At 40.9% G+C, this 15,424-nt stretch overlaps 1 protein-coding gene and 1 long non-coding RNA gene across 2 annotated transcripts in view; one reads left to right on the forward strand and one right to left on the reverse strand.

Annotated features, from left to right (window-relative positions):
- Nucleotides 1-15,424, reverse strand: part of LOC133568413 (tetratricopeptide repeat protein 39C-like) — a 41,737-nt gene that overhangs the window by 8,210 nt on the left and 18,103 nt on the right. The window contains exons 2-5 of the mRNA XM_061920316.1: nt 6,868-6,916; nt 1,886-2,014; nt 1,681-1,795; nt 1,241-1,619 (exon numbers count right to left, since the gene is read on the reverse strand). Coding sequence (XP_061776300.1) covers nt 1,241-1,619; nt 1,681-1,795; nt 1,886-2,014; nt 6,868-6,916 — 672 coding nt within the window. The remainder of the gene's footprint in view (nt 1-1,240; nt 1,620-1,680; nt 1,796-1,885; nt 2,015-6,867; nt 6,917-15,424) is intronic.
- On the forward strand, nt 10,973-11,974 carry LOC133568943 (uncharacterized). Its single transcript, XR_009809703.1, has 3 exons — nt 10,973-11,026; nt 11,107-11,168; nt 11,635-11,974. It is a non-coding gene; the product is annotated as an uncharacterized LOC133568943 (long non-coding RNA).

The raw sequence follows: 15,424 nt of genomic DNA on the forward strand, positions 1-15,424 counted from the left end.
AAGACAGAGTTGGGAAGCTTTAGCCACACAAAAACACGGTGATTCCTTGTTTAAAATTTACGGAGGTGAAACTTTCCTTTGGATCACAGCGGACATGGACCACTTGTCAACCAGCAGATTTCGGTGAGAAAATTGTGGTTAACAATTCGCCCCTTACCGGATATCAGCTGAGCTTGTGCTTCCCGTACAGCTGCCGTCGACTCCCCCGAGACACTGCGCGTCAACAACCGGTCGTGGATGCACACTTCCGACTATCAGGTACTGTTAAACTCACTAAAACACTAGCAACACAATAGGAAGATAAGGGATTTCCCAGAATTATCCTAGTAAATGTGTCTAAAAACATATGAATCTGTCTCAATGCAACGCGATTGCAATCACGTTTTTTTTTTTTTTTTTTCTAGTCCGTCGCTTTCAATATCCTCAAACACGAATCTTTCATCCTCGCTCAAATTAATGGGTGAATTGTCGTTTTCTTGGTCGGAATAGCTGTTTTTGTTGGAGGCTCCCATTAAAATCAATGTGAATATATGAAGAGCCATCAACATGTGACATCTTCTGCGACTTCCGGTAGAGGCAGGGCTTTTCTCCAGTTGCGAACTTTATCGTGGATGTTCTCTAATAAATCCTTTCAGCAAAAATATGGCAATATCGCAAAATGATCAAGTACGACACATAGAATGGACCTGTTATCCCCGTTTAAATAAGAAAATCTCATTTCAGTAGGCCTTTAAGAAATAGCTAAAACATGGTCGACTGCCGCTAGCTAGCTAGCCATGTCTTAAAGCACCTCTTCCTGAGAGCATTTCAGTGTTACGTATAACTTCACCTTTATCGTTAGTTTTAGGCCAAAATGGGTCCATTCTCCCGTTTCTGTTACGCACTGTGTCTGTGTGTAAGTACTCTGTGATTGTGCACTGCCGAACATGCTCTTTTGCTCGTAAACCAGAGATGTCACAATGATGGGGGCGCAGGGGGCGGGGGACCGGTATTTTTCAGAGGCGGTATAATACCAAAAATCATTCATTAGTATCGCAGTACTATAGTAATACCGGTATACGGTACAACCCTATGACAAACCAAAGCAACTTGTTGGTCAACAACCTCGCAGATAAGATAAAATATTCTCCAAACATCTTCCTACATGCATGAGTACTTATTTTCCACTCCTTGTCCCAAAGAAGCAACAAAAGCCGGATAAAAAGCAAATATTGTTGTAAGCCAGCACTCACATACTCACGTCGCTAGGGGGGCCTTCATGTCCTGACTCTGGCTGGCGTAGGTGAGCGCCGACAGCCCTTGGAGGCGGTCGCCGGGGAAGCCCAGCAGGTTGACGATCTTGAGGAGGTGCGGCGGCACCATGGAGATGCACAGGTGGAAGAGGCCGTAGCCGAAGCTGACCGAGCCTTTCAGCCGGTCCAGGGCTTCGGCGCTGACGCCGTCCAGCCTGTGAGAAGGACTGCGTCCTGGCGAGGACTGTGAGGAAGATGACGGGGAAGACGGCACTTGCTGCTGGGAGGCCGTGCCCCTGCCACGCTCCTGCAGCTGGGTGATGTCGCCGTAACATTTGTTGTAGACTTTCCAGGCTTTACGCAGGATCCAACCTCCTTTGATGTACGCTGCGAGGTGAAAACATCCCCTGCAGTGACGTCACAATGAAAGGCAGCAATGTGAACCTACCTGAGAGCTCCTGTTTGGTAAAAGCCAGCACAGCGAGGTAAACCTGGCAGTCAGCAATGATGATCTGCCTCTGGAGTCGCTCCAAAGCCACCACCCCCGACCTCCGAGAGTCCACCTGCCCACACACAGGCGTAATTGTGCAGCTTTTCACACAACAATGGCCAGCACACAGCATTTCATGGTCAAGCTAAGACTCATGACTCACCGTGCGCTTGATTTTGCTTTTGAGGGTTTCGATGACGCCAGCGTTTTCGCTCTCGCACAGCCTCTCTGTTGCTTTGAGGTCCTCGGAGGCCAAGTGCATCTTCTCCTCTTCAAAGGTCATCATGGCGTTCTACAGAAAAGGGGAAATGTGAAAACTTTAAACCAGTGGTCCCCAACCACCGGGCCAATTGGTACCGGGCCACAGAAGAATTTTTTATAAAAAAAAAAAAAAAAAACATTTTTTTATTAAATCAACATAAAAACACAATATACACTTACAAATAGTGCACCAACCACAAAAAACTCCCTTTTTCATGACAAAAACGTCCCTTTTTCATGACAAAGAAGAAAAGAAAAAAAAGGACACCCCCCCGGGCCACGGGACAAATTATTAAGCGTTGACCGGTCCGCGGATACAAAAAGGTTGGGGACCACTGCTTTAAACTACTGAAAATGTGCCTTTAAATCGGCACTAAACCTTAGATGTATATTGCATTATGTTTTCATTTTTGGAGACTTATTTGTTTTTTCAATTTGACTTATTTTACATAACACTGGAACCGATTTTTATTTTAAATTACTTGTAGGGGTGTCCTGATAGCAATATTTCGATACTTTGACACTTTTCTAAATAAACGGAACCACAAAAAATGGCATTATTGGCTTTATTTTAACAACAAATCTTAGGGTACATTAAAAATATGTTTATCATTGCAATATAAGAACAATTTTGTCCTTATATAAAATAGTGAACATACTAGACAACTTGTCTTGTAGTAGTAAGTAAACAAACAAACAAAGACTCCTAATTAGTCTGCTGACATATGCAGTAACATATTGTGTCATTTATCATTCTATTTTGTCAAAATTATGAAGGTCACGCTGTAAAAATTGATTATTAATCTACTTGTTCATTTGCTGTTAAAATGTACTAATCACTTATTCTTCTGCTGTTTGGACACATTACATTAGTTCTGGATGATACCACAAATTTAGGTATTGATCCGATACCAAGTAGTTACAGGATTATACAATGGTCATATTCAAAGTTCTCCTGTGTCCACGGACATATTTCTTGAGTTTATAAAAATATTATGCATTTTTAAAAAAAGGAAAAACAATGTTGTGACGATAAAAAATATAATTTAATTATTGTAGTATTGACTGTATCATTACAGTGGATGTCAGGTGTAGCTCCACCCATGGCGTTTGTTTACATTGTGACGCACTAGCTTTTGTTAGCGGTGACGCCGGTGAGCTATTGTATCCTCCTACGGTGTGTAGCATGTTTAGCTATTCCTCTTCCTGCAGGGATGATAGTTTTGAGAAACGTACTATATTTGTCGCCATGGGGACAAGGATTAGTGATTTAGAATTAGCTAAAACACTGCCGACTGTAGATGGATGTTCGCTGCTAGCTAGCTAGCCATATGTTAAAGCACCTCTTCCAGAGAGCGTTTCAGTGTTATAACTTCACCTTCATTGTTAGTTTTTGCGCCAAAATGCGTCCATTCTCCCTTTTCTGTCTACACACTGTGTCTGCTTGTAAGTACTCTGTAATTGTGCGCTACCGAACATGCTCCTCTGCTTATAAACCCAGCAATGTCATGACGTGACTGTGCGCAGTCTTGCCCAATAAAAAATAAATTAAAATAAAATAAATAATTGGGAACCGGTACTTTTCAAACAAAGTAGAGTACCGTTTTTGGATCATTAGTACCGTGATACTGTACTAGTACAGGTATACCGTACAACCCTGAGTAATTGCTGGAAATGTGCTTTCTTTGAACATGTATCAAAATTCATTGTTTGCCGTAACAACACAAAAATACATAAATATATTTTGATTTATAAAAAACTAATAATACAAAATTTTAAACAATTAAAAACATGTTTTAAAATGTTTTCCATAACAAAAACATGCACCTGAGGATAGGTTGATTGGCAACACTAAATGGTCCCTAGTGTGTGAATGTGAGTGTGAATGTTGTTTGTCTATCTGTGTTGATCTGCGACGAGGTAGCGACTTTTCCAGGGTGTACACCGCCTTCCGCCCGAATGCTGCTGAGATAAGCTCCAGCACCCCCCGAGGCCCCGAATGGGTCAAGAGGTAGAAAATGGATGGATGGATGGACATTAGGGGTGTAACGGTACACAAAAATTTCGGTTCGGTATGTACCTCGGTTCAGAGGTCACGGTTCGGTTCATTTTCGGTACAGTAAAAATATATATATATATATATACATTTTTGGATTATTTATTTACCAATTTGCTAAATCTCTCACCAAAAATATTTTTCTTAGTGGAATATTTGATGTGAAATAATCGGAAACCTGGATAGGTCAATAATTCATAATAACATTGATTTAAATAAATAAATAAATGGGTTGTACTTGTATAGCGCTTTTCTACCTTCAAGGTACTCAAAGCGCTTTGACACTACTTCCTCATTTACCCATTCACACACACATTCACACACTGATGGAGGGAGCTGCCATGCAAAGCGCCAACCAGCACCCATCAGGAGCAAGGGTGAAGTGTCTTGCTCAGGACACAACGGACGTGACGAGGTTGGTACTAGGTGGGAATTGAACCAGGGACGCTCGGGTTGCGCACGGCCACTCTCCCCACTGCGCCACGCCGATTCAATATTATGTTTTGAGCAATGACAGTTTGAAATAAAAAAAACAGCTTTGTTTTATTAGTCAAAGTTGCAACTTTTTCTAGATTACATTTAGCCTTTAAAGGGGAACATTATCACCAAACCTATGTAAGCATCAATATATACCTTGATGTTGCAGAAAAAAGACCATGTATTTTTTTAACCGATTTCCGAACTCTAAATGGGTGAATTATGGCAAATTAAACGCATTTCTGTTTATCGGTCTTGTAGCGATGACGTCAGAACGTGACGTCACCGAGGTAACTCACCCGCCATATTCATTTTCACATTACAAACACCGGGTCTCAGCTCTGTTATTTTCCGTTTTTTCGACTATTTTTTGGAACCTTGGAGACGTCATGCCTCGTCGGTGTGTTGTCGGAGGGTGTAACAACACTAACAGGGAGGGATTCAAGTTGCACCACTGGCAAAAAATCTACCGCCAGACCCCCATTGAATGTACCAAAGTGTCTTCACATTTGACCGGCGATGCTAAGACAGACATGGCACAGAGATGTATGGATAACGTGCAGATGCATTTGCAACGATAAAGTCAACGAAATCACAAAGGTGAGTTTTGTTGATGTTGTTGACTTATGTGCTAATCAGACATATTTGGTCACGGCATGACTGCCAGCTAATCGATGCTAACATGCTACGCTAATCGATGCTAACATGCTATTTACGCTAGCTGTATGTACATTTGAAACTAGATACCCACATTTAATGCGAAACAAACACTTACCAATCGACGGATTTAAGTTGCTCCAGTGTCACAAGATGCGAAAGTCCTGACCGTTTGGTCCGCACATTTTACCGGCGATGCTAATAAGGCAGCCATGCTATGGGCCACTTCATTAGGTACACCCACACTATGGCCGAATAGCATCAATAGCTATTCGCTCAATAGCTTCAATTTCTTCTTCAATTTCGTTTTCGCTATCTGCCTCCATACTCCGACCATCTGTTTCAATACATGCGTAATCTGTTGAATCGCTTAAGCCGCTGAAATCCGAGTCTGAATCCGAGCTAATGTTGCTATATCTTGCTGTGGTAACCGCCATGTTGTTTGTATTGGCAGCCCTGTATGACGTCACAGGGAAATGGACAGTGGTTTCGAAGATAGCGAAAATAAGGCACTTTAAAGCTTTATTTAGGGATATTCCGGGACCGGTAAAATTTTGAAAAAAAATACAAGCCACTGGGAACTGATTTTTATTGTTTTTAACCCTTTTGAAATTGTGATAATGTTCCCCTTTAAGCTTTTTTTTATTTCACTTTTGTTTATGTTTTTGTTTATTTTAATAGTATTTTTAGAATGTGCCGTGGGCCTTTAAAACATTAGCTGTGGGCCGCAAATGGCCTCCGGGGCACACTTTTGAGACCCCTGCTATAGATGATAAAAAATTAAATCTGATAAATCTATGGATAAAGAGCAGAGCCTAGCGACGCATGCGCGTTTATCATAACTCTCTTGCTCTCTCTGTCTCTGTCCCTCCCTCACGAATGTAGCTGCGTGCACCACTTTTTTTTCTTTTTTTTTCAACCCCTTCTTAACCCTGAACGTACATTGAAAATACACGCAACCATAACTTAAAATGCCGAACATTCGAGGCATTTAAGAAACTCCACCTGGACAGCCCCGCAAAGAGGACGTATCCGGTGAAAAGAGGACGTATGGTCAGTCTATCATAGCCCAGTCGTTGCTAGCATGCCGTGTGTTGTTGTTTTTTTGATTGATTGAAACATTTATTAGTAGATTGCAAAGTACAGTACATATTCCGTACAATTTATCACTAAATGGTAACACACCAATACGTTTTTCAACTTGTTTAAGTCGGGGTCCACATAAATCAATTCATGGTGCTTAGTGTGCATTGTTTACACAACGTGCGGTGCGCTACTTAATATCGCCGTGTGGTTCGGTACACTACCGAATCGAACCGAAACCCCCGCACCGAAACGGTTCAATACAAATACACGTACCGTTACACCCCTAATGGACATATACAGTAAAAGTTGATTAAAAAAATGTAGAGACATTTTAAACAAAAAAATTAGATGTTCAACCTTCCATTAAATGCTGTAAGAATACAAATTAAAATGGCTCTGAACACCAAAGTGAAAGTTTTCCATCCTGTATTGAGCTGCGGATTAACGTCCAGGAAGTAGAATTACAAGCTTAATCTTTTCATAATGTTTCATTGACTGTTGGTGTGAAGCAGCATTAATTACCAGTACAACAAAAGCTGTGTCATTAATTAGTGCATAAACCCCTCATACTTGCTCTTGTCACAGTGTTTAAGTGCACAACAACTCACCAGGAAACTGACAAAACTGGCCCCGAAGCTCATGAGAGGACTGTGATTCCTGTGATGGAAGGACACACAAAAACACACATTGTGACTATGGTCCACGATTTAGCAGGAAAATGCACACAACACTACATTACATTTGAAGACTTTTATACTGGACATTTGAAATCAATACAGCTGCTGAAACCTGAAAACCTTGATCAGCTAATTTGTCTTTTTTGCTTGGGGGAATGTTCTGAACTCCGATTTCCATGACATGGATGTAGCTCATCTTCCCACAGTTGATGTGTTCCTCTTCTTTACACAGCAAACTACCTGGCGCCAGCGATAGTTTGCCTCTTGGAGTCCTGGAGTGGACAACTAAAGCAGATATGTGCTTCTGGTAGGTTTAATCATACTTTAATGTTGACAAGCTAACTGCTACAAGCTCCTTGTTATGCTACGTCAGAGCTAGTTTCAATGTGCTAAGTTAAGATGCATGATCTTTGTGATGTTCATATTTCCTAACATAATGTTTGCAATGAAGTGATGAACTATTCTAAATTCTTTACTGCAGCTGTAGAGGAGACAGAATGGAGACAAAAATTTCAAATGAGAGAAAATAAAAAGAGGATGTTGGATTGTGTTTATATAAATAAATGTATGTATTATTTTATTGTTTGATACTGTGTGTGCGCTATATTAAAAATGTTATCTGGTCCAATAAAGTTCATTAAAAAATGGTTGGTAAACGGTAGAAAATGGATGGATGGATGGATCCATCCATTTTATACACACACACAATTCCCCAACATCATCTTGTATCCATCCATCCATTTTCTACTGCTTATTCCTTTTGGAGTCGTGGGGGCCGCCGGAGCCCATCCAAGCTACAATCACACACCCCGGACAAGTTGCCTCCTCATCGCAGGGCCAACACAGATAGACAAACAACATTCACACTCACATTCACACACGAGGGCCAATTTAGTGTTGCCAATCAACCTATCCCCAGGTGCATGTCTTTGGAAGTGGGAGGAAGCCGGAGTACCCGGAAGGAACCCAGGCAGTCACAGGAGAAAATATGCAAACGCCACACAGAAAGATCCCGAGCCCGGGATTGAACCCAGGACTACTCAGGACCTTCGTATTGTTAGGCAGAGGCACTAACCCCTCCTACACCGTGCTGCCCCATCTTGTTGTAATTCCAAATTTTTAATATAAGTGACAATATTAAACGTCATTAGTACATAATAAATAGTACAACATGTAGCTCTCTTGGTTGCTTTGTTGGGTCTGCTCCTGTCTCTGGCCATGCTCTCTCCACCCCAGCGGACGATGGCGTGGAACACTGCAGAGGCCACCACAGTGTATATGTTTCTTTTACTTGTTATTCATAGCTGTATGTAGAAGTGGCTGGTTGTATCCGCTGCTTTAATGTCTTTCATGTCCTTTGTGTTCTTTGATGTTTCCCTCTTACACCTCCTTACATCTCCTGAAGGAATAAATAAAGTACTATTATCTATCTAATCTACACACATGTGAGAGGGATGTGTACTATGGCTATGAGTTTTTTTCCCTTGGCCTCAGGCTTAGACCAATTTTTAAATTTTATTTTATTTTATTTTAATCTATTTTTTTTCTCCCATTCCCCCTCCCCCCACTTGTTTACCTGTATCTCACCTTTTTTGTAAGGGGCGCTGGAAGCCGGCAGACTCATCAGCGATCCTGTTCTGTCTCCCTGTAATGTTTGATCTTGAATGGGATTGTGCTGAAAATGTTCATTTTCCTGAAGGAATAAATAAAGTACTATCTAATCTCTAATCTAACATAACGGCAAACCACTGGTTTTAGCAGTAGTGTACAGTAGTATAGAAGACGTACAAACATTCTTTTGGTGGCTCGATCTTGACATCATGTTTAAAATATGACTTGTGGATTATTATTATTATTGTGTGTGTGTGTGTGTGTGTGTGTGTGTGTGTGTGTGTGTACTGCATGTCTACTTGATAGACGAAGATAAGGTGTTTTGCCCTGGTGTTAATAGTAACAACTGTACATCACAATCACAGCTTTGTTGTTGACAGCTGTTGCACGTGCCTTCTTTTTTTCATTGTCACATGACGGGGCGGCGACAGGGCACTCGGGTAGTCTGGCGGCTTCCTTGGTTGAACGTAATAGACAATGCCAGAATTTTTAGACCGGGGTTTAGCAACCCGTGGCTCTCGTGTCTAATGCGGCTCTTTAGTGCCGCCCTAGTGTAGGCTGACCATATTTTGAAATCCCAAAAAGAGGACACATATATGCGTGCCAAAGCGGGCAGCACGCCAAGGCCGGGACTAGGTGAAAATTTGCCAATGATACTTGAACTTGCTTTATAAATAATATATCTATTAAATAAAGCATTTTTTTCTCCTCTGTTATTATATTTTGAAATCCCAAAAAGAGGACACATATATGCGTGCCAAGGCGGGTAGCACGCGAAGGCCGGGACTAGGTGAAAATTTGCCAATGATACTTGAACTTGCTTTATAAATAATATATTTATTAAATAAAACATTTTTTCTCCTCTGTTGACAGTATAAAAAAATAAGTCACACTTATGTAACATTCACGGTTTTAGAAAAATTACAGAGGTAGCAATATTCAAAATAACCTCTTGTATATAATATAGACATAAATAATGCCTCAAAACAGGTTAATTATATTTAACCAAAAACAGGTAACAGCCCATTCTTTAAAATGTCTCTTCTCAGTCTAGTGGACCATTCTAATGTAAAAAATATAAATAATGCCTCAAAACATTTGAAACAAAAACAAATGTTCTCAGAGAATACACACCATAGGTGAAGGGTATTTCACAAATCAGTTAAAACAACAAAAACAGAGGTAGCATTTCTGAGCCAATTATTTTAGGCTTCTGTAAAAAATAATAATGCAGAGTCAACATTTAAAACAAAAAAAGGACCAGTAGTGTATTGGTCCACTGGCTCTGCATCAGTGAGAAAACCCTCTCAACATTTGCATTGTAAAAAGGAAGGGCAAAGACAAACTGTGCAATCTTTAGCAGCTCTGAGTAACAAGCAATGCTTTTGGCCTTCTCAAAATATTTGCACCACTTCTGGTGCACTTGCAGATCATTGAACGCTCCATCACTGTTGCTACTCTCAGTGAATTTCTTGAGATTGGTGACCTGATCAAAACACTTGGCATCATCAATTGGCACCCCCTTTTCTCCAAGGTACTTGATGAAGGCTTCCACATCATTCCAACTAGGTGTCTGGCTCAGATCCATCCACATGAATGGGGTGAATTCTTCCATGGGTGTCATCCACTTCTGGAAATACTGCAGGCATGCACTGTAGAGACCCTGTACATCAGCATTGAACTGCTCACATTCTTTTCCATGCCCACCTGTGCGCTTCTGTGCCAGAAGTCCCTTAAATTTCAGGGACATGAAGTTGTTTCTCTGCCATTCCTCAAGTGTTGTGTGGACTCTCTGCAAGATGTAACGCACTTCAACTTGGAATTATTTTCCTTTTCCATTTTATTTAATGGGTGAGTGGAACACACACACGAGTGAATGCATGTGCCAGAGGTAAATTTCACTGAATTCATTTTCAAAAAAAATCAATCAAGTAGTTTGCAATGGTGTCCACGGTCTCATTAGGTGTGTCTTTGACCTCAAGCAATGTTGATTGTACACCAACTTTCTTCCAGTCAAAATACTGGATTATGATTGGGAATATTTTCACTGCACCATGGTTACTCCCATCTGTAGCGATGCCACAGTACTTTATTTCTTTTAACGCCTCTAGTGAAATGTCGATGCTGTGGGGCGCTATAACACTGTTGACAATCGCCTCTGGTTTGGTGCTTGCACTTGAAAACCTTTTTGCCGTGTGTAACGCAGGTGTCAAATACATTTGCAGAGACTATTAGGCTCTTGTCTTGCTATTACTCTTCGTGCACTTCCTGGTCACGTGACCGCCACAGTCCAATCAGCTGTAGGCATATACCGGTAGCCGGAAGTGACTGGTATCCTCTTGCTGTACTTAATCTTTGGCAACTCGGCACTCCTCCCTTGTCACGTGACCGCCGCGGTCCAATTGGTGGTGCTTATAAGCCGATAGCAGGAAGTAGCCAGGAGACAGGACATGAGAGATCGATTACATTTCTGCTCGAGGTAGGTTTTAAACCTGGTTTTCACCTAAAATATTGTGCTGACGTTTTTTTAAACTACATGCCTATTTTGTAACTTTATAGAGCCGACTTCCAGCTTAAGATTCTTTGTCATTAAGCTGTGTTTGACTGTAGAAGCTGAATTGGTGAGTCCATATACTCATGACAATGGCACTTTAAGCATTAATCTTTCTTCATTGCAACAGTCTTTGTGGCATATTCTCAATCGTCCATATAAAAGGTTTGACTTAAATTAATAATCACATTTGTGTATTGAATGTACTTTTATGTGTTTAGATAATAAGCACATTTAGTGCACTGACTGCTTTGTATAGGTCATAATTATGCTGCTAATGGTTGTTTTAGCATTTTATTGCATATTGTGATTCTGATGTTTGTTGATTTATATTGTACAATATTGAGGAAAGAATGAGAAATTATTGAATATTTATTATGAATACTTGATAATATATTATTGAATAATATATTATGAATACTTGATGGTATATTGTTGAATAATATACTATGAATACTAGATAACGCAATTTAGTGTTATTTAATGAATATTTGTGTACACGTGGCTATATAAGAATGGTTCTGGCTCTTACACAGGCCAGGCTTCTCTTTTTGATGGCGAGCTAAGGAAAATAATCACCTAGTCCAAGGATCAAGTTTGGAAGATTCCAGCCAAGAACTTCACCACCTGCTCTGTCTGGGCTGGTAGGAGGCTCTCGAGCCGACCCTTTACAATTATCACTTTACCTGCAGCACATGGACTGTACTGCCATCCTTTTTTTCCCCCCCAAGAACAACTATCTGAACTGAGATTTAAACAAGATCCAGAGACACTGAATAGTTAAATGGAATTGTATATATGTATATAGCACTTGTGTTTTTCTCTTTAAATTGCTTTCATGTTGAATGGCCATTCAACTCATTGTGTGTGTATATATCTGCTGTCCGTCACTAATTCTCTAATACACGGCGTCAACCAAACTACAATTCAAGCTCTGCCTCTCTCTATGAGTTGAAACTAGTCTTCTGTTCCTAGCCCATAACACCCCATAAATATATTTAGTGCATTGTTTTGTAGCACGTATAGGTTACACGTGTCTGAGTCTGGGAATGCTTTTTTCAGCAAAGCACTGGTGCAATCCATCGACCTGTAACTATTATGGTGTTTGACTGTGTGGAATGCTAAAACACCCTCTGCTGCGTTTACAATGTCTTCTCCTTTTCCAGGTCGCACAAAGTACTCTGTCAATTTAGCAGACGAGCTCTCGCCCTGCACAGCTGTTTTGTGCTTTTTAGTGTTGATATGGGCTTGTAGATCTTTGGCCCCTTTATTTGCCACAGATACATAAGTTCCTGCTTTGCACACAGTGCATTCTGCTTCCCATGTGTCACGGCCAGGACGAAAATAGGAATACTTTTTAAGCAAATCATCCGTGAAATTACACTTACATTTCGGCATTTTTTCATGTCTGTCTTTCCACTCACTAGGTCTCTTGCTCTGTGTCTCTGTCCCTCCCTCACAAACGTTTCTGCGTGCGCACACCATCACAGTTTGTTTTGTTTACCCCCTTCGTAACTCATACTGGGTTGGGGGTAGGGGGTGTGGTTAAGAGGGGAGGAGTATATTGTAATAATATGTAGGCTCATAGACTTCTTAGTTTGTCTTGTATTTATTGCACAAGATGTATTTAAGTCACCCAACAGCTCCAATGTGCGTCTATTTCCTTTTCCCGGCAAAACTCGAACCAACACTTCCTGTCAACAGCGTCACTTCCCTAACTTCCCCGGAAGTCCCGCCCCCCAGCCAAAACTATTGGCTAACACCAACTTGAGTAATATATATATACAGTAACTTTACCCTGGACATACATTGAAAATACATGCAACCATAATTCAAAATGCCGGACAATTGAGGCATTTAAAAAAAAACGCCCGGACACCGCCGCACAGAGGACATGTCCGGGGAAAAGAGGATGTATGGTCAGCCTACCCTAGTGGCTCCCTGGAGCATTTTTAAAAAAGGATTGAAAATGGAAAAAGATAGGGAAAAATATTTTTGGGGTTTTAGTATGTTTTTTGTTTGAGCACAAACATGACACAAACATGACACAAACCTTCCCAATTGTTTGAAAGCCCACTGTTTTATATATTTGTGTGTATGCTTCACTAATGAGAGTATCTGGTGAAAATCCTTTCATTCCTACTAATTTCGGTGGTTCTTGAACTCACCCTAAGTGTGGACTGTGATGCAACAGTATGTTTCCATGTAAAAACGTCCTCTCCTTCTTTGTCATTTTGTCCACCAAAAGTTTCATACTGTGCGTGAATGCACAAAGTTGTGCTTTGTTGATGTTATGGACCTGTGCAAGTGCTAATCTGGCATATTTGGTCAGTGGATGACTGCAAGCTAATCGATGTTATCATGCTACTTAGGCTAGACGTATGTACATATTGCATCCTTATGCCTCATTTGTAGGTATATTTGAGCTCATTTCAACAGAACACTGGCCTCCACCTGTCAGTGAATCTGACTGGCAGGAAGCAGCAGGTAAGGCTAGGGAGCATCCTATCTAGCACCCAGACAATTAGCACTGGCTCCTCCCAGTGTTCTTCTCCCACGGCTTTTCTCCCTCTACATCAGTGACTGCACCTCGGGTGGTTCTTCTGTGAAAGTCTTGAAGTTCGCAGACGACACTACCGTAGGACCTACACATCCACCATTATCGTCTCAGACCAGCCACCCGGACAGCTGCTGCAACAACAGGTTTGCATAACCAAGAATTTCTGCACAAACTGTGATGAACCATCTCGGGGAAGCTCATCTGCATGCTTGTCCTCATTGGGGTCTCGACCTGACTGCAGTTCGTCGTCGTAACCGACCTGAGTGGACAAATGCTCACATCCGATGTCGTCTGGCAGGTTGCACATATGTATTTTCTTTACGGATAAATCCAGGTTTTCACTGTTCAGGGCAGATGGCAGACAGCGTGTGTGTCGTCAAGTGGGAGAGCGGTTTGCTGAGGTAAACGTTGTGAATCGAGTGGCCCGTGGTGGGGGTGGGTTTATGGTATGGCCAGGCGTATGTTAGACGACGAACGCAATTGCATTTTATCAATGGCATTTTGAATGCACAGAGATACCATGACAAGATCCTGTGGCCCATTTTTGTGGCATTCACCTGAGACCATTACCACATGTTGCGGCATGCCAATGCACGACCCCATGTTGCAACGATCTGTACAAAATTCCTGGGAGCTGAAAACATCCACTTTCTTGCATGGCCAGCATACTCACAAGACATGTCACCCATTGAGCATGTTTGGGATGCTGTGGATCAGCGTATACCACAGCGCAGCCTGCCAATATCTAGGAACTTTGCACAGCCACTGAAGAGGCGTGACCCAACATTCCACATGCCACAATCAACAACCTGATCAACTCTATGCCAAGGAGATGTGTTGCACTGTGTGAGGCAATTGGTGGTCACACCAGATACTGACTGCTTTTCTGACCCCCGACACCCACAAAAAAGCAAAACTGCACATTTCAGAGTGGCCTTTTATTGTGGAGAGCCTGAGGCACACCTGTGCAATAATCATGCTGTTTAATCAGCATTTTAATATGCCACACCTGTGAGGTGGAATGGATTAGCTTGGCAAAGAAGAAATGCTCACTAACACCGATTCAGCTAAATTTGTTAATGTTTGAGTGGAATAGGTATTTTGTGTATATAGTAAAAGTTTTACATCCATGAGTTCAACTCATGAAAAATGGGCTTGAAAACAGGTGTTGCGTTTATAATTTTTAGATGTCAAGAGAGAAAGTTAAAACCTTGTCATGCACCATAACAATAATGATCAACTTGTGAAACATTTAAAGTACAGAATATCAGAAGTATTTATTTAGGTAGAAATATCAGATTTCATTACCAAATATCCTTGATAATCAAACCATGATCATAAAAAAATCCATGTTTTGTTTTATTAATGCGTGAAACTGATATCTGTAGCGCCTCCTCTGTGCTAGTGCTTATTGTTTTTTTCCTAAAAAATCAGGCAAAAGACCAACACAGTGCAGGTAAAAAATGTTATTGTCGTCATTGTATTTAAGTGTGTTAAAGTCCATTTTCTGTCGAGCTGTTTAAAAAGAAAGCATAGTGTCTAAAAATATTTAATTAAAACAAACTGATTGTCTAGTCATGGTATTAAAAATTAGAAAAGTATCAGTTTATCATATCGATCTTTGATTTATCTCAATTAGATTTCAGTTAACTATGTACAACGCGATTAATCGAAATCTAATGTTTTAATTGTTTGACAGCCCTAATTGTATTTATACAATATTTATTATTAATGCATTATTTTTAATAGGCATGTTCCATGCAAAA

Source organism: Nerophis ophidion, linkage group LG14 (genome assembly GCF_033978795.1).
Source record: "Nerophis ophidion isolate RoL-2023_Sa linkage group LG14, RoL_Noph_v1.0, whole genome shotgun sequence".
Lineage (NCBI taxonomy): Eukaryota > Metazoa > Chordata > Actinopteri > Syngnathiformes > Syngnathidae > Nerophis > Nerophis ophidion.